The sequence below is a fragment of the Salvelinus namaycush genome, chromosome 21 (genome assembly GCF_016432855.1).
Source record: "Salvelinus namaycush isolate Seneca chromosome 21, SaNama_1.0, whole genome shotgun sequence".
Lineage (NCBI taxonomy): Eukaryota > Metazoa > Chordata > Actinopteri > Salmoniformes > Salmonidae > Salvelinus > Salvelinus namaycush.
The window spans coordinates 13,088,136-13,108,028 of NC_052327.1; the positions used below are offsets into that span (position 1 = coordinate 13,088,136).

At 41.2% G+C, this 19,893-nt stretch overlaps 1 protein-coding gene across 2 annotated transcripts in view; it reads right to left on the reverse strand.

Annotated features, from left to right (window-relative positions):
* The window catches only part of zgc:113516 (uncharacterized protein LOC541449 homolog), a 28,737-nt gene extending 16,824 nt beyond the window's left edge, over positions 1-11,913 (reverse strand). The window contains exons 1-3 of one of the 2 annotated variants that reach the window (XM_039017228.1): positions 11,346-11,913; positions 7,454-7,716; positions 5,409-5,549 (exon numbers count right to left, since the gene is read on the reverse strand). In XM_039017228.1, the coding sequence (XP_038873156.1) occupies positions 5,409-5,549; positions 7,454-7,716; positions 11,346-11,486 (545 nt within the window). In that variant the 5' untranslated portion in view covers positions 11,487-11,913. The remainder of the gene's footprint in view (positions 1-5,408; positions 5,550-7,453; positions 7,717-11,345) is intronic. The other variant, XM_039017227.1, reaches the window with a different exon arrangement.
* Positions 11,914-19,893: the final 7,980 nt, after the last annotated feature.

Consider the following 19,893-nt stretch of genomic DNA (forward strand, 5'->3'; position numbering starts at 1 on the left):
GCTATCTTGAACTTCCCCCCCCTTCTCTTGCCCAACTCTTCTGCCTTTCAGATGCAGGCGGTTGTGAAGTATGCTGCTAGTCTCCCGGCTCCCACTCCTCTCATTTCTTTCAGTGAAGTTTCTAGAGAGCTAGCTACAGTAATTAGAGGAATTTCCTCTTCTGGCGGCTCGTTATCAATGCGCCTTATTTACAGCTGATTACTAGCTCCAGTGGAGCAGCAGTGATTATGGCAGTATTGTGTGGTTTGTGTTGAGTGTTAAATGGAAGAATTAGCAGGAGGGCTTTGAGCAGAGCAGGAGGCTGCTCTCTCCTCGGAACTGTAGTGCAGCTGTATCTCTCCTGTCCTGTTCTCTCCTCCCCCACTCCTCTCCTGTTCTGCCCTCTTCCCCCCTCTCCTCAACACCACAGATGTATCTCCTCTCCTGTTCTCCCCTCTCCTTCCTCTCTTCTGCCTCCCACCCCAGCGGGTGACTGTCTGACGCTGACTGAGGGGCTCTTCTGCAGGTGCAGCCTCTTCCTGCTCCCCCTCTACCTCCGTTTCCTCGGAAGACACTCTTTCACAAGCACTTTTACATTCCCGAAGTACAAAAGTCTCTCTGATGCTTTTGTGTGTTGTCCGGTTCTCAACCTCTCCCTCTGTGGCTCCTTTTATCACACACAAAACCACAAACAAACATTCAAGGCAATAATTTGAAATTTATATTTTATGGACGATTGACTTGTAAGAGCCAATAGATTGGAAGAATTCCTTGTATAAGTGGAATACCGTACAATGAGAGATGTGAAAAATATAAACAAATTTGTTCTGCACAGAAATCACCCATATTTGATTATGTCATGCACTATGTATACAATAGTATGTGGACACCCCTTCAAATGAGTGGATTCAGCTCAGTGACTTTCCACGTGGCACTGTCAGAGTAGCCCCTGTCAACTGTAAGTGCTGTTGCTGTGAAGTGAAATCGTCTATTGTAGCAACAACAGCTCAGCCTCAAAGTAATAGGCCACACAACATCACAGAACGGGACTGCAGAGTGCTGAAGCTCGTAGTGTGTAAAAATCGCCGACCCTCGGTTGGAACACTCACTACCGAGTTACAAACTGCTTCTGGTAGCAATGTCAGCAAAATAATTGTTTGTCGAAAACTTAATGAAATGGGCTTCCATGGCCAAACAGTCGCACACAAGCCTAACATCACCATGCGCAATGCCAAGCGTTGGCTGGAGTGGTGTAAAGCTCGCATTGGACTCTGGAGCAATGGAAACGTGTTCTCAGGAATGATGAATCACGTTTCACCATCTGGCAGTCCGATGGACAAATCTGGGTTTGGCGGATGCATAGTGCCAACTATGTGGTCTCGGGCTGTTTTTCATGGTTCAGGCCCCTTGGTTCCAGTGAAGGGAAATCTTAATGCTACAGCATACAATGACATTGTAGACGATTCTGTACTTCCTACTTTGTGGAAACAGTTTGGGGAAGGCCCTTTCCTGTTTCAGTATGACAATGCCCCCGTGCACAAAGCGAGGTCAATACAGAAATGGTTTGTCGAGATCGGTGTGGAAGAACTTGACTGGCCTGCACAGAGCCCTGACCTCTACCCCATCCAACACCTTTGAAATGAATTGTAACACCAACTGCGAGCCAGACCTAATCAGCCAACATCCGTACCCAACCTCACTAATGCTCTTGTGGCTGAATGGAAGCAAGTCCCCGCAGCAATGTTCCAACAACTAATGGAAAGCCTTCCGAGAAGAGTAGAGGCTGTTATAGCAGCAAAGGGGGGACAAACTCCATATTAATGCCCATGATTTTGGAATGAGATGTTCGCAGGTGTCCACATACTTTTGGTCATGTAGTGTATAAACGTACATTTAAATATTGATCTAGACATCCAAACAGTGGAGGCTGCTGAGGGGAGGACGGCTCCTAATAATACCTGAAACGGTGTAAATGGATTGGCATCAAACACATGGAAACCATGTGTCTGATGTATTTGATACCATTCCACCTATACATCTCCAGCCATTTCCACAAGCCCGTTCTCCCCAATTAAGGTGCCACCAACCTCCTGTGCGTCCAAATGTCTGGAGACAATGTTCTTTTAGTGGAGTCTTTCTTTCTGACTTTCTATTTGTTCTTTTTTTCATCCTATGAATTTGATTTTGAGACTTAACTGTGGATCAATTTGTCCAGGTTTAAAAATGTATCACAATATAGCTCCATCTATTGGACGTCCGAATGCGGTGCAACTTTAAAGCTGGTGTACGCTCTGCAAAATGAATAATGCCCTTTCTATAATGAAATTGTCTACAGGTTAGCAATTGCCTAGACATACTTGGGTTTAACATCATCTTAGTTACTTCTAAGATTCTTGAAAATTGTTTGCTTATACTTCCATTATCATATTGTAAATACCACTACCTGTGTCATGCCACATCATGTATATGTCTAAGAAAAAGCATGAGCTGGCGCACACCCTGAGAAATTATTTTGTGTAGAGGTGCTGACTAACGGCGAGTAAACTGTAAGCTATCAAAATAAATAGAGAGTCGCACGCTATATATATAAACTTCCCGTAATTTATCGAGGTAAACCACCAAGGTTTCGGTATCGCTGTGCCTTCTTCAGGGTAACGTCGTGAATGCTTGAGCCAGGTTATGTAGACAAACAGTGCAATTAGTGCAACCAATGACAATAGTGAGGGGGTGTGTCATAATTACTAGGTTGACGAGAATGAATTGAGTGAAACCGTTACAAGACAATAGTTTACAGCATGTTGAATATATTAGGCTATCGTTATCATATGGCAACATAAATTAGATATTGTACATCATATTAGCATCAACATACATTACTGTTGAATTTTATTTCATATACATTTATTTGTTTCCATTACATTTCATTGTTGTTACATGTAATCTTTTGGTTCAACCATAATGCATAATAAGCACGCTGATAGGCTGTAGAAAGAATATATTCATTTATAAGAAGGAGAAATGTTCATAAGAAGGGCTTGAGATCAACGTCAATATTCAGACCACTAGGGGTCAGTGTTTTTAGACAGGATATCCTGTAGGCCTCCCTGTGTAGTAGTAGGGTCTCGATGTTACCTCCTCTCCTAGGTAAAGTAACAAATCAAATCAAATAGTATTAGTCACATGCGCCGAATACAACAGGTGTAGACCTTACAGTGAAATGCGTACTTGTAGCCCCTAACCAACAATGCAGTTGAAAAAATACGAATAAGAATAAGAGATAAAAGTAACAAGTAGTTAAAGAGCAGCAGTAAAATAACAACAGCGAGGCTATATACAGGGTGGTACCGGTACAGAGTCAATGTGCGGGGGCACCGGTTAGTCGAGGTAATTGAGGTAATATGTACATGTAGGTAGAGTTATTAAAGTGGCTATGCATAGATGATAACAGAGAGTAGCAGCGGTGTAAAAGGTGGGGGGGCAATGCAAGTAGTCTGGATAGCCATTGCTCAATACCTGTGTATTTGAGGGAGGAGATAGGATGGTTAGCTCCAACAAAGTGAGCTGCTACTTGAAAGTCAACGTTCTTACACCTGATTAAGCTTTGGTGTTCAGCTATGCGTTGTTTTAATTGCCTTTTCGTTTGTCCTATCTATGCTTTCCCACGTGGACAGGTGATGAGATAGATTACTCCCTTTGTCTTGCATGAGATGATACCCCTAACAGGGATTTTCTGACCTGTATGTGGGTGTCTGAAGAAGGATGTTCATGTGGTGCTATTGCACTGGGTGCATGAGCCACATTCGTAGTTCCCATTTGGAATGGGTGTCAGGAGTGTCAGAGTGGGCTCAGGGGGCAGGTCAGATCTCACTAAGCTATCCCCAATACTGTGGCCATGCTTGTAGACCCCCAGTAACTATGACACACCCCCTCACTATTGTCATTGGTTGCACTAATTGCACTGTTTGTCTACATAACCTGGTTCAAGCATTCGTGACATTATCCTGAAGAAGGCACAGTGATGCCGAAACGTTGGTGGTTTACCCGATAAATGACTGGAAGTTTATATCAAGCGTGTGCGACTCTCTTTATTTAAAATAGAACTTATATGGGATGTTACACACACACAAGTTAGTTGTCTGTGTCCTGTCATAGCAATGTTAAAAAGACTACTAGAGACATGCTGACTCCATCTCATATGTATGCAGGAAGCTGCTTCTATCTTATCGTAGTGATCCCAATCTCCCCATCGTACTTCTATGTTAAATGGATGACCCACTCCACAGCTAATTGCCTTGCCCTCTCCCCCCAAAACATAAAAAAACAGAAAGAACATACTAGACTGGTGATATTCTTTCAATCTGAAAAACTAAAGCAGACCCACTACTTTGGGACTCTAGTTTGACTCGAGTTTGCCTGGACTTCCGACCCCTCTTAGCAAACGTAAACAACGCAGAACATTTGACTGATAAGGGAGAGAGCGTTTCAAGGAAACCGAGCCAGTGTCTGCTTTTATTTGTAGTGTCTGGAAGTTCCATCTCACTTTTCACCCTGTGACCCTGGCTAAGATAGCACAATGTCATTACCACAGGCGCTACTCCCCCACCTCCTCAATGGGCCAATCACTTCTTCTCATCTTGGTGTCCCCACATAGCAAGAGAGAGTGGACTAATGCTGAGTTCATAACAAAATAGGAAGCTAGTAATTTCCACTTGTTCAGTCTTAAAAGCTACAATATGTAACTTTTTGGGCAACCATAGCAAATTCACATAAAAATATGAGTAATAGATCTTTCATTGAAGGCAAGTCTAAGAAGCGGTAGATCTGTTCTATGTATGCTATTTCTATGCTTCCCTTTCTGTAGTTTTGTTATTGTGTCTTTTACTTTGGTTGTTTCACACCGGTTTAGATGGTACAATGATTCTCTACACAATGACTGCTTGTTTTGTCATACAAACTGAAATTAGGAGAACTATTAGAATTTTCAACCAGGATATGGCTGAGCGATTTCTGCATAGTGCTTCTTACAATACGAGCCGGATACATTCACATGCTTTGAACCCGCTGAGAAACACAAATTGGCGGATGGCAAACAAGCTATGTCAACCCTAATCTAAAAGTACACATTAAGCTCACAAACAAATGATAGTGTTTCAAAACCATATTAATAGATTGCTTATAGACTTATTTACCAATAGTAATTACCAGTTGGAGGGACATTCAACTGAATTTTTCCCAGCTGTATGTGGTAAATACCACCTTCCTACTTGGTTATGAACACAGCATAATAGCAACAGTAACGACTGGCTAAATGAGTCAGACTTCACCATCAATACAACTAATAAAGGAAGAGGAAAGTGAACGACTATTACAAATCTTTGGTTTACAAAAAACATTTAAGTTTCTAAGTAGATAGGGTTGTGTTTACTCACCTATGTGGTGCTGTTGTGTTGCTCTGAGCGTTATGGACAAGTTTGAGAAACTGGGCCATCTTCTTCCACAGAATATTCTCCACAGGGTTGTCCGATTCAAGCTTGATCGAGTGGATTTTTCCCATTTCTGTCGCAATCAATCTACAGAAGGAAAAAAATGTGTATAATTGTATATCATAACTACAAATGAGACAGAGCCAAGATATTGCACACAAAAAAAAGCGACTTGACTTCTTGACCTGTTTGACTCGGCTTGGACCCAGACAGCAACTCCGCCCACAATTAAGAAGGTAAGATACCTTATTCAAAAATCTCTGTGAGGTACTGTCTGTTTTCCAGCCTAGTCTTAATGGTGAAAGATCTCTTGTCCTCCTCATCCACAACATTTTGAGGTTCAATTTGGCAGAACTATTTTCCTATAATGATTAATCTGGTCGGTGAACAGTAGGATTTAACGAAATTTAACATTTGCATTGGAACTAAAGTGCCTTCAGAAACTATTCATACCCCTTGACTTATTCCCAACCCCTCTCGATCCAGCCTCAGTCTCCGCACCTGGTTTCCTGCAACCCGTCCGAGCTTCCCCTGGCCTGCACTCCATCTTCCCCGTGTTTCAATAAATACCTTGGTTACTTCATCCCAGTCTCCTCGTCTGAGTCTGCTCTTGGGTTTCCCTGATCCACTCCGCGTAAACACATTGTCCGTAGCTTTTTGCTATGTTCGAATCTCCTTTGTCAGTGATTACAGGTGTTACAGTCTTTCTGGGTAAGTCTCTAAGAGCTTTACACACCTGGATTGTACAAAAGCTCTGTCAAATAGGTTGTTGATCATTGCTAGACTACCATTTTAAAGTCTTGCCATAGATTTTCAAGCAGATTTAAGTCAAAACTGTAACTCGGCCACTCAGGAACATTCGTTGTCTTCTTAGTAAGCAACTCCTGTGTAGACTTGTGTTTTAGGTTATTGTGCTGCTGAAAGGTGAATTCATCTCCCAGTGCCTGGTGGAAAGCAGACTGAAATAAAGAAATCCTATAGGATTTTGCCTGTGGTTAGCTGTATTCTGTTTATTTTTATTATATATATATATATATATATATATATATATATATATATATATATATATATATATAATACAAATATATATTTGTATTTAACCCCCGTTTTCTCCCCAATTTCGTGATATCCAATTGCGATCTCATCGCTGCAACTCCCCAACGGGCTCGGGAAAGGCGAATGCCGAGTCATGCGTTTCCCAAACATGACCCACCAAACCCTGCTTCTTACCCGCCCGCTTAACCCTGCCCGCTTAACCCCGCCCGCTTAACCCGTTCAACTGACGACCAAATTCATCCTGCAGGCGCCTGGCCCACCACAAGGAGTCACTAGAGCGCAATGAGCCAAGTGAAGCCCCCCCAGCAAAACCATCCACTAACCCGGACGACGCTGTGCCAATTGTGCGCCACCCTACGGGACTCCCAGTCACGGCCGGTTGTGACACAGCCTGGGAACGAACCCAGGTCTGTAGTGACGCCTTAATTACTGCAATGCAGTGCCTTAGACCGCTGCACCACTCGGGAGGCCCATTCTGTTAATTCTTTATCCTGAAAAACTACCCAGTCCTTAACGATTACAAGCATACCCATAACATGATGTAGCCACCACTATGCTTGAAAATAATGGAGAGTGGTACTCAGTGATGTGTTGTATTGGATTTTCCCCATACATAACACTTTGTATTAAGGAGAAAAAGTTAATTGCTTTGCCACATTTCTTTGCAGTATTACTGTAGTGACTTGTTGGAAACAGGATGCATGTTTTGGAATATGTGTATTCTGTAAAAGCTTCCTTCTTTTCAATCTGTCATATATGTTAGTATTGTGGAGGAACTACAATGTTGTTGATCCAGCCTCAGTTTTCTCCTATCACAGCCATTAAACTCTGTAACTGTTTGAAAGTCACATGATGAAATCCATTCATTTGTGTTCTTCAAATCTGTACCGTAAATGTACAGTATGTGTAAGACATTTAGAACTTTTCACAGATACCTATAGATGGCAGGCTGTGTGAGCAGTGTGTCGTCCAACACGTTCCCCCTCACAAACTCGTAGCAGATGCCGTTCCGGAAGCTGCAGTAGATCTGCGGGCCGCAGTTGTGAGTGTGGAGTATCTGGAACATCTCCACCTCTCTCTCCCGGTCCACATAGAGCTCTGTCATCCTCCCGTACACACGCACCAGCACGGCCCCTGACTCCTGGAGCGAGCCCACAAAGCAGCCCATCAGCTGGTTGGTGATGCCCTCTGTGAACACCTGAACACAACACAACAATATCAGGATAGTGTTGATAGCGGTAACAATCTTTTCCAATTTTTGACCCCTTTTTCTGCCCAATTTTGTGGTATCCAATTGGTAGTTACAGTCTTGTCCCATCGCTGCAACTCCCTTACGGACTCGAGAGAGGCGAAGGTCGAGAGCCGTGCCACAGGAGAGCCGTGCCACGCGCTAATGCGCGATGGGACAAGAACATCCCTGCCGGCCAAACCCTCCCCTAACCCGGATGACGCTGGGCCAATTGTGCGTCGCCCCATGAGTCTTCCAGTCGTGGCTGGCTGCGACAGAGCCTGGACTCGAATCAGCATCTCTAGTGGAACAGGTAGCACTGCGATGCAGTGCCTTAGACCACTGCGCCACTCGGGAGGCCCGGTAACGATCCTGACTCTCATCCTCATATTAACCCCCTCATGAGCTGTCAGTTCCCTGCTCTGAGGTTTCACAAACAGCGCAAGCTCAGCTGCGACGTCACAGCCCACCCATGTGTATACCTGTTTTCTAGGGCTGGGAATTTCCAGGGACCTCACGATATTATATAAGATGCCGATACAATATGTATTGTGATTCTCACGATTATGTATGTATTGCGATTTGACACTGTGATTATATTACGATTCGATGTTCCAAACATATTGCTCACCATATGTCTGATGCAGAGGGACAAGAGAGAGCCATGAGAAAACGAGTTTTAATTAGTCATGGAAATAAAACTGCTGAAAGCAAATTGGCTCCCTATTTAAAAAGAAGATGGAGAACAAGCTATGAAGAAAAAATACTGGAGTTTTGGTACAGCCAACTAGTACAAAAAATGATATTGCGAAATTGTCGAAACGATACAATTTATTGTAAACAATTATATCCAAATATGTAACTGTATCGATTTTCTCCCCCATCACTACTGTCTACCTGTTATGTGTGAGTGTCTCCCACTCCTCCTGTTTTAAATCAGATTATATCACTTTTACACATGATGTCTACATCAATGATGTTTTGTATGTTTACGGTGATAGGCCTGTGGACTCACAATCTCTGTTCCTCAACAGTCCAAAAATGTATAAAAATATGAATGAGGAAAGAGAGGAGAAAAGCACACAAAAAGATCAGAACGAATCCAAACAAAAGTCCAAACTGCATGAGATTAAAAATGAAAAGAAGTAGAGGTTTGCCGTGCTGTGGTTTGTTCCACGTGGGCAAATACTGTTCCGTAACAAACCAAAACATTAAATATAACACGTGTATCCTAACGTCAAGTCATAAGTTCCTGTTTAAAGTAATTGCATAACACTTCAATTGGGCCAGCATTCATATTGTGATGGTATTTTGACAGGTCGCAATAGTTTATGACTCCCAACTTTACGCTACAATAAGAATAACAGTGTTGTGATGATTTAGCCATGATTAACCAAAGAGAGACAATCCCATCTCTTATTCAAAGCAGGTGGAGACTCGTCCAGGGAGGGAGAGGGGTATGGTCCTTCTCATTAAAGGGATGGTTCACCAAAATTCCATACCATTACCGTCAAGAATGTGTTCTTAACTGCCTTGCCTAGTTTAAACAAAGGTTAAATAAAAATCAAATAAATACAAATTCCCTGTAGAAAGTGGCCAGATAAACAAAACCATAGCATTGACTGCTGTCTTACATTGTCCATAGACTGCTTACAGGGTAAGGAAACTTATGTCATTTTGTAATTTGAGTGAAATATCCCTTTAATTTGAGGAACTATTCAAATGAAACATTAAAACATCCTGCTTGTAAGCATTTATAGTCACTCCAGTGTATTATGTAACGGATTGGGACAATTTCAAGGACAAATCCTACAGGCCACTTTCATTATTGAGCACCGACTGGAAAATGTTCAGTGGTTATGATGTGGTCATGGTAAGCAATATCAGACCTTCCACATGCACATCAATGTACGTTTGTTTCCTTTCACTGCCTGCTCCAGCGTTCTCTCACTCCCACTGTCCCCCAAGGGCTCCTCAAACCACGAAGGGACTGCATCTAACACAATGTTTCATCGAGAGTGGCAGAGAACAAACATGGTCACCTTGACATTTGATGAAGTATTCATAGCGCTGGATTGGGAGCCATTTGAACAAACATGCCACAGCTGACACAAGATAGGCTATTGTAATAAAATACGACAGGCTTTTGTCATCAAACCGGTGTGTTATGTGGGACAAAGAGAGCAAACCCATAACCTATTCTTGAACATGAAGGACCATGCATTTACAAACCGGGTGTATTCTAGCGAGAATCTGCCTTTTGTTGGATAGCAATCACAAATGTTGTCGCAAACTTGAGTTGACTCTTAGAACAATTGTTAGCTGGCCAGTATACACAACATTTGGTTCTGGGTTTGCACAATGTGGTGAGCACCATTCACCAATGCCACTGTAGCCTTCATGCTGTTGTGAACTCACATTTAATGGAACACATGCTTTGTGTAGTATAAGACTTACTAGATCCAACTTTAAAAGAACAATTAGTTGTATTCCTGTTCCCAAAACACGGGGCCTGGTTTAAGGAGAGGTGTTTGTCTCGTTTGAATAGATGTCTTATTAAGAAGAGATTATTATGCTATCTGTTTCGTACTTCAATAGAGGTATGAGGACCGCTAAATGAATTGGATGAATTGGAGAACTGTAAGAATTCTTCCATCTTTGCCACGGAAAACGTACATTAAGTCTAGGCAGTCCCTTCCGGTTTCAGGATGTTTTATTCGGTTTCATGTCTAATGAACACAGCCCAGTCAGTGAAACTAGATGTCTTGGTCTAAGCTCTGCTTAGGATCATTTCTCTATCCAACTGACTGAAAAGTCTCTCTCCCTAATTTATTCTGACTCATATCTATTCAACTTGGCCTCTGAATTATGTTGAACAATGTCTGTCTAGGAGTTGAGATTGACAGAGCAAAGGCATTTGAACCGGACAGAAAAGCTTTAATTCAATCCAGAGAGTTTGAGAGGCTATGCTGCCTACTTTTTGAGAATTTCTCGGAGATGTCTATATACCCACTTTTCTGTCGTTTCTGTACAGCTTCGTCTTTATGAACCAAGAGTGTCTATTTTTGGTTTAATATTTTTGCTCAGAGTCCCCACAAACCTAGCCTCAATACTGATTGAGAGGGCTTGAGGGGGAAATCTGGGGGGTAGCGTTCATCTCTCTGTGTGCTTAAACTAGACCTGTTCTCGATTGAGAGGTCAGTCCCGCTCCACTGTGACCCTGACAAATATAGATCCTATTTCTCTGGGAGATTGCCCCACTGTTTGCACACACGAATGGAGACCTTAAGAGAAGCTATGTTAGCTGAGGACAGACGTTCTACGCGATTCCTATGGTTTTCTATGACCTTATTGCTGAAGTTGTTACCTCTGAGTGTCTGGTTGAAGATTGAGGGGAATGTTTTTTCATTGAAACATGTTCAAGGTCTGATGCACACGAGAACAAAACTAGGGGTTAATACTACTCACTTCTCAGAATACTAATACTTCTCGCTTACATTCCAACAGGCAAAACTGGTTGAAATTACAGCATTACAACATCATTTCAACCAGTTTTGCCCATTGGCATACTGATGTGACAATTTGATCCCTTCACTTACCTTCATCTTGATGTCCTGTGGCTTCCACTGGGGCCTCAGTCTCCCGAGGAGCTCTAGGACACCGCCGCGAGGCTTCTGCTCATCCACACACACATCCAGGTGCAGGAGCTGACCCCTGGGGCATTTAGAGCCACAATCCATGACCACCTGAAGCAGGGTTACTACTCAAGATGGGTCAGGGTCTGAAACTTGGTCAGAGGTAGTCAGCCCAAGCTGGTTAAGTCGTTTTTAGACCACGTTGACCGGTAGCCAGACCAAGTTGAGTGGTAGTCCAACCAAGATAGTGTAGTGGAGTAGTATTTAGAACAAGTTGAGCGGTGTTCCGACCAACTAGTAGTAGTAGTAGTAAGTTCCAAGTTGAGTGTTGTTCAACCAAGTGATGTAAAAGTGAGGTCCAAATATTCTCAGTCCAACATGCGCTTTTCAGACAGTGTTCAGACACAGCATTGTCTTGCGGTGCTGTGGGCCCAGTCAAACTGTCATTATGAGTGCTAACTTGTCACCTATTTGTCCAGTCGTGTGTCCAGTGACTCAGCATGCAACACCAGCTGGCTTATCAAAGCACAATGTTCCTCTGGGCATCTCCACGAATCAAGGTTCAGTTAGTTTGTGGGGGTTACACATTAACCATCAAACTCACTGACACTAGGCACAACCAAAGCTAAAACATACTACAGATATGGGCTAAATGTTAACAATTTGTGTGGCCGCCTGTCTAGAACATGTACCTTTGACTGCAGGCGGAAATCACTAATGTGCTGCAGATTGTGTGCGATGGGTGAAGAAGATTTTTGATAGAGTTGGCTGGGGTGATTGCAAAGACGTTTTACCAAGGGGACTGTCTGAGTAAAATCAAATTTAAAAAAAATGGTGCCTAATACAACAGGTGTAGACCTTACAGTGAAATGCTTACAAGCCCTTAATCAACAACACAGATTTAAGTAAAAGTATAAAATAAAAATAACAAATAATTAAAGAGAAGCAGTAAAATAACAGTAGCGAGGCTATATACAGGGGGTACCGGTACAGAGTCAATGTGCGGTTAGTCGACACCGGTTAGTCGAGGTAATTGAGGTAATACAGTATGTTCATGTAGGTAGAGTTAAAGTGATTATGCATTGATAATAGAGAGTAGCAGCAGCATAAAAGAGGGGGGGGGACAATGCAGATAGTCTGGGTAGCCATTTGACTAGCTGTTCGAGAGTCTTATGGCTTGGGGGTAGAAGCTGTTAAAAAGCCTTTTGCACCTAGATTTGGCGCTCCGGTACTTCTTGCTGTGCGGTAGCAGAGAGAACAGTCTGACTAGGGTGGCTTGGAGTCTTTGACAATTTTTAGGGCCTTCCTCTGACACCGCCTGGTATAGAGGTCCTGGATGGCAGAACGCTTGGCCCCAGTGATGTACTGGACTGTATGCACTACCCTCTGTAGTGCCTTGCGGTCAGAGGCCGCTCAGGATGCTCTCGATGGTGCAGCTGTAGGACTTTCGAATCCTTACAAGGCACCCGACCTACGTCCCCGATATCTCCGTCTCTTTCTCATGCGAATCACAGGGATTTGGGGCTTGTCGAGTGTCTGAAGTAAATCCTTTGCGTCCAACTCGTTCGTCCAGTACGAGGTGAGTAATCAATGTCCTGATATCTAGAAGCTATTTTCGATCATTAGAGACGGTGGCAGAAACATTATGAACAAAATAAGTTTCAAATAACGCAAAAAAAAACATACACAATAGTACAATTGGTTAGGAGACCGTAAAACGGCAGCCATCTCCTCCGGCACCATTATACATAGCCATCTCTGTGGTGTTCTTTAAAACGTATTTAAACATCAAATCATTTAGCATCCTTTCAGCATGACTAATCACGCTAGTTCACTGCCATGGAATATGTTAAAGGGGAAGTTTTTACTACTTGATGTTAGATGGTTCGGTTTTCTGTTTGAAAAAAACCTGAACCACGCATTACAGTTTCTCCTTTTAGGGTGAGGAGTCATCTAACATCCAGTTGTAAAAACCTAAACTTCCCCTTTAACATTCTACCATATTGAATAAGAGTCTGTTTCCATTTTTAATTATTCAGAACGTGGTCCAAAGTTCTACATTAATTGCTTAGAAGTCAAGAATGTGCTGATAATCATGAATTCAATATTTTCTAGGCTTTTAGACGCAAATTAAATTCAGTTGTCATCAAAGGGCATCAAAGAAGTTGTGTACTGAGAGATATGAGTGTATACATAAATTATTTAGAAGAACAGTATAAAGGGTACTGGGGGGCACACAGACACATATACAAAGACAGACACACACAAACACACTTTCTTTTCTGTCTTTCCATCACTTTTTCTCACAGACTTTCACTTCGTCACTACCCCCCCTCTCATTGAGGCGTTGATCAATGAGATTACAACCTATATTCACCCACTCAAAAAGGCAGCTGAAAGTTAGTTGAATTTCCAATTTGTTTTCATCACTATCCTTTCAACAATCTAAAAGCACAACCAAATTCCAATGGAAAAAAACGCTGTCTGATTTTTGGTTTAGTTGTCACCCAAATGTCTTTCAATGCGTTTTCAACCATTTAAAAGCACAGCAAAGTTCAAATGGGAATATGTCAGATATTTTGTTTATTCATACAACAGATTATTATCACTGTGCTTCATCTAGCAGAACCAAATGACCTGGAACGCAGTTGAGATGACATTAAAAAGACATTGTGCAAGTGATCAATGCCGTTCGAGATGTTGCGCAGATTGTTACAGCAGTTGTGAAGATCTTCACAATCCTGTGACGACCTATGCATGCCATGCTATCTTGAACATGCGCACTTTATATGATTACATAAGAAGACATTTTTAGTTACAGTAACCTCAAAAGGTGGCCATGAATGTGTTACGCATTTTAAGATTGAATGTTACATTTGTTTGTAAGATAGCCTTAACTGTAGGCTATTTACTGTATTACAAAAGTAATATTGAATTGTGTTTAGCTGACAACGCAACCAAATCTCATATACAGTCGTGGCCAAAAGTTTTGAGAATGACACAAATATTCATTTCCACAAAGTTTGCTGCTTCAGTGTCTTTCGATATTTTTGTCAGATGTTACTATGGAATACTGAAGTATAATTACAAGCATTTCATAAGTATCAAAGGCTTTTATTGACAGTTACATGAAGTTGATGCAAAGAGTCAATATTTGCAGTGTTGACTCTTCTTTTTCAAGACCTCTGCAATCTGCCCTGGCATGCTGTCATTTAACTTCTGGGCCACATCCTGCCTGATGGCAGCCCATTCTTGCATAATCAATGCTTGGAGTTTGTCAGAATTTGTGGGTTTTTGTTTGTCGACCCACCTCTTGAGGATTGACCACAAGTTCTCAATGGGATTAAGGTCTGGGGAGTTTCCTGGTCATGGACCCATAATATCGATGTTTTGTTCCCCGAGCCACTTAGTCTACACTTTAGCCTTATGGCAAGGTGCTCCATCATGCTGGAAAAGGCATTGTTCGTCACCAGACTGTTCCTGGATGGTTGGGAGAAGTTGCTCTCGGAGGATGTGTTGGTACCATTCTTTATTCATGGCTGTGTTCTTAGGCAAAATTGTGTGTGAGCCCACACCCTTGGCTGAGAAGCAACCCCACACATGAATGGTCTCAGGATGCTTTACTGTTGGCAGGACACAGGACTGATGGTAGTGCTCACCTTGTCTTCTCCGGACAAGTTTTTTTCCGGATGCCCCAAACAATCAGAAAGGGGATTCATCAAAGAAAATGACTATACCCCAGTCCTCAGCAGTCCAATCCCTGTACCTTTTGCAGAATATCAGTCTGTCCCTGATGTTTTTTCTGGAGAGAATTGGCTTCTTTGCTTCCTTTCTTGACACCAGGCCATCCTCCAAAAGTATTCGCCTCACTGTGCGTGCAGATGCACTCACACCTGCCTGCTGCCATTCCTGAGCAAGCTCTGTACTGGTGGTGCCCCGATCTCGCAGCTGAATCAACATTAGGAGACGGTTCTGGCGCTTGCTGGACTTTCTTGGGCGCCCTGAAGCCTTCTTCACAACAATTGAACCTCTCTCCTTGAAGTTCTTGATGATCCGATAAATGGTTGATTTAGGTGCAATCTTACTGGCAGCAATACCCTTGCCTGTGAAGCCCTTTTTGTGCAAAGCAATTATTTTGGCACCTGTTTCCTTGCAGGTAACCATGGTTGACAGAGGAAGAACAATGATTCCAAGCACCACCCTCCTTTTGAAGCTTCCAGTCTGTTATTCGAACTCAATCAGCATGACAGAGTGATCTCCAGCCTTGTCCTCGTCAACACTCACACCTGTGTTAACAACAGAATCACTGACATGATGTCAGCTGGTCCTTTTGTGGCAGGGCTGAAATGCAGTGGAAATGTTTTTGGGGGGATTCAGTTCATTTGCATGGCAAAGAGGGACTTTGCAATTAATTGCAATTCATCTGATCACTCTTCATAACATTCTGGAGTATATGCAAATTGCCATCATACAAACTGAGGCAGCAGACTTTGTGAACATTTATATTTCTGTCATTCTCAAAACTTTTGGCTATGACTGTACTTCAGGAAGTATTCATACCCCTTGACTTTTTCCTCATTTTGTTGTGTTTACAAGGTGGGATTAAAATTGATTTAATTGTAATTTTTCATCAATTTTCTACACAAAATACTTTATAATATCATAGTGGACAAACATTTTTACATTTGTAAAAATTATTAAGATCTAAAACATTCATATATATTGATTACATAAATATAATACACCTTTGGCAGTGATAACAGCTGTTAGTCTTTCTGGATAAATCTCTTAGAGTTTTGCACACCTCAATTGTACAATATTTGCACATTATTCTTTAAAACATTCTTCATGTTCTGTTAAGTTGGTTGTTGATCATTGCTAGACAGACATTTTCAAGTCTTGCCATAGATTTTCAAGCCGATTTAAGTCAAAATTGTAACTAGGCCACTCAGGAACATTCAATGTCATCTTGGTAAGCAACTCCAGTGTATATTTGGTCTTGTGTTTTAGGTTATTGTCCTGCTGAAAGGTGAATTTTTCTCCCAGTGTCTGTTGGAACGCAGAATGAACCAGGTTTCCCTCTAGGATTTTGCCTGTGTTTAGTTCGATTCCATTCATTTTTATCCTAAAAAACTCCCTAGGCCTTACCGATGACAAGCACACCCATAACATGATGCAGTCACCACTATGCTTGAAAATATGAAGAGTGGTACTCAGTGATGTGTTGGATTTGCCCCAAACAACATTTGTATTCAGGACATGAAGTTAATTTCCTTTGCCACATTTTTTGCAGTTGTACATTAGTGCCTTATTGCAAACAGGATGCATGTTTTGGAAAATATTTTGTATTCTGTACAGTCTTCCGTCTTTTCACTCTGTAATTTAGGTTAATTTTGTGGAGTAACTACAATGTTGTTGATCCATCCTCAGTTTTCTCCTATCACAGCCATTAAATTCTTTAACTGTTTTAAAGTCACCAGTGCCCTCACGATGAAATCCCTGAGTGGTTTCCTTCCTCTCGGGCAACTGAGTTAGGAAAGACGCCTGTATCTTTGTAATGACTGGGTGTATTGATACACCATCCAAAGCGTAATTAATAATTTCACCATGCTCAAAGAGAAATCCTCAATGTCTGCTTTTTTAGGTGCCCTTCTTTGCGAGGTATTGGAAAACCTCCCTGGACTATGTGGTTGAATTTGTGTTTGAAATTCACTGCTCCACTTAGGGACCTTACAGATAATTGTATGTGTCGGGTACATAGATGAGGCAGTCATTCAAAAATCATGTTAAATACTATTATTGCACACAGAGTGAGTCCATGCAACATTTTTACTCCTGAACTTATTTAGGCTTACCATAACAAAGGGGTTAAATACATTTCCGCTTTTCATTTTTAATTACTCTGTAAAAATTGACATTATGGGGTGACACAGTGACACAACAATCTAAATGTAATACATGTTTAATTCAGGCTGTAACACAACAAAATATGGAAAAGACAAGGGGTGTGAATACTTTTTAAAGGCACTGTATATAATACTGTACGTTTTCTTGAATTTGTTCTGGATTTGGGGGCTGTGGAAAGACCCCTATTAGCATGTCTGATGGGGTAAGTGTGTGTGTCAGAGTTGTGTGTAAGTTGACTATTACAAGCAATTTGGCAATAAGTGATGCAGTCAATCTCTCCTCTACTTTTAGCTAAGAGATACTGGCATGCATGGTTTTGATATGATTACAGTGAAAAACAAGATGTGCCTCTCTGTTCTTGGCCAGATTCAGTTTTTCTTCTTTGCAGCACCTGACCATATGACTGGACAATAATCAAGATCAAATAAAACTAGAGCCTGCAGGACTTTCTTTTTGGAGTGTGGTGTAAAAAAAAATCTGAGCTCTCTTTATCAGAGATCTCTTTATCTCGACAGACCTCTCCTCATCTTTACAACCATTGAATCAATAGGTTTTGACCATGACAGTTTACAATCCGAGGTAACACCAAGTAATTTAGTCTCATGAACTTGATCAACAGCCACATTATTAATGATCAGATTCAGAGGAGTTCTAGAACTTTGTACCAAATACAATGCTCTTAGTTTTAGAGATGTTCAGGACTAGTTTATTACTGGCCACCCATTCTAAAACTGTCTGCAACTATTTATTTAGCAATGATTTCACTATCTGTGGTTGCTGACGCGTATAGGGTTGCATCATCAACATACATAGACAGACAGGCTTTGTTTAATGCCAGTGGCAGGTCATTAGTAAACATAGTAAAGAGTAGAGGGGAAAGAGAGCTGACCTGCGGTACACCACAAATAAGAAGCTTCCATTAAAGAAAACCCTCTGTGTTCTATTAGATAGAAAGCTCTGAATCCACAATATGGCAGAGGTTGAAAAGCCATAACACATATGTTTTTTCAACAACAGGTTATGGTACCATATACGTTTTCAATACCAGGTGGTTTTTCATTATTGATGGAAAACAATGTTTTTTCCACATCACCCACTAACTTTACAGAATTCAAAATTAAATTACATTATTAGGTATTTTATACATGAAAATGATGGCTCACAGTTTGTTGTTGGCATTTCATGCCTAAGTTTTCCTACTTTGCCAATTAAATAATTATTAAAGTAATTGGCAACATCAAAAGGTTTTGTGATAAATGAGCCATCTGATTCAATGAAAGATGGAGTTGAATTAGTCTATCGGCCCATAATTCCATTTAAATATTCCTCAGCTTTTTCCATCATACATTGTCATTTATCTTGGTTTCAAAAAAATAATGTAATCTTATTTTTGTTCAGTTTAGTCACATAATTTCTCAATTTACAGTAAGTTTGCCAATCAGATGTGCAACCAGACTTACAGTGAGCTCAAAGTATTGGGACAGTCACACATTTTTTGTTGTTTTGACTCTGTACTCCAGCACTTTGGATTTTAAATGATAAAATGACTGTAAGGTTAAAGTGCAGACTGTCAGCTTTAATTGTTGGTTATTTTCATCCATATTGGGTGAACCTTTTAGAAATTACAGCACGTTTTGTACATGCCAAGAGTGTGCAAAGCTGTCATCATGGCAAAGGGTAGCTATTTGAAGAATCTCAAATATAAAATATAAGTAAATAAGGCTTGTGGTTAGCATAGGGGTTAAGGTTAAAAACGTAGCTACGAAGCGCTACTTTGTAAACTGCCATGTTTATTTAGTGTCTGAAAACATTTGAATGACAAGAGCTTGGGGAATAGGTTACACTTTGCAAAAATATAAAATAACACACCAGATTCACTAAAGGGCTGTAACGTTAACTTTACCACAGAGCTGAACGTTCTTAGCACGGCACTTGCTTTACATTTGGGCATAGCATTTATTGTTTGTCACGACACCGAACACCCTACCATGACACTTCACATAACAGTAGCCTACTATATATGGCCAGTGCATATTTTTTGCCCTGGTGTAGTTGCATTGGTTTATAGTGTCCAGTCTTGCTGTAGCGCGCCAAGGCAAGATAGACTTTAAGCCATGTATAGAGTTCCCTCTTCAGGACAAATAATCAGTGGTGTACTGATGCTTGGAGAAGTGGGTATACTCTAATTTTGCCAACAAAAAAATCTAAAAGGCCTGCGCCTGGCAATAGAAAGGTGCCCGGTGTGAAAAATTTGATGAGAAACAGTGACATACACTCTGAATGACCTAAATCAGATAAATTATTCTGTCAGCTGAGACAGAAATTCACAGTTTTCATATTTTTTTTTACAGGTTTTCGCACTCAAAGTCATAATTATTTGACTGAAAAACAACAAAATTGTATGTTTCAAGTCATAACAGTGCTTAAACCACATCAGCAGACCACTTTTAAGATTTTGGACAAATCTAAGAAATGTTTATTTTTGAGTGTAGCTACCATTTAATTCAAGTGTGCAGCCACCTAGAACTGTTGGAGTTTGCAAAATAAATGGCCACTGGATTGATGCAAATAATCATGATATCATTTTAACAGGTAGGCATCTTTA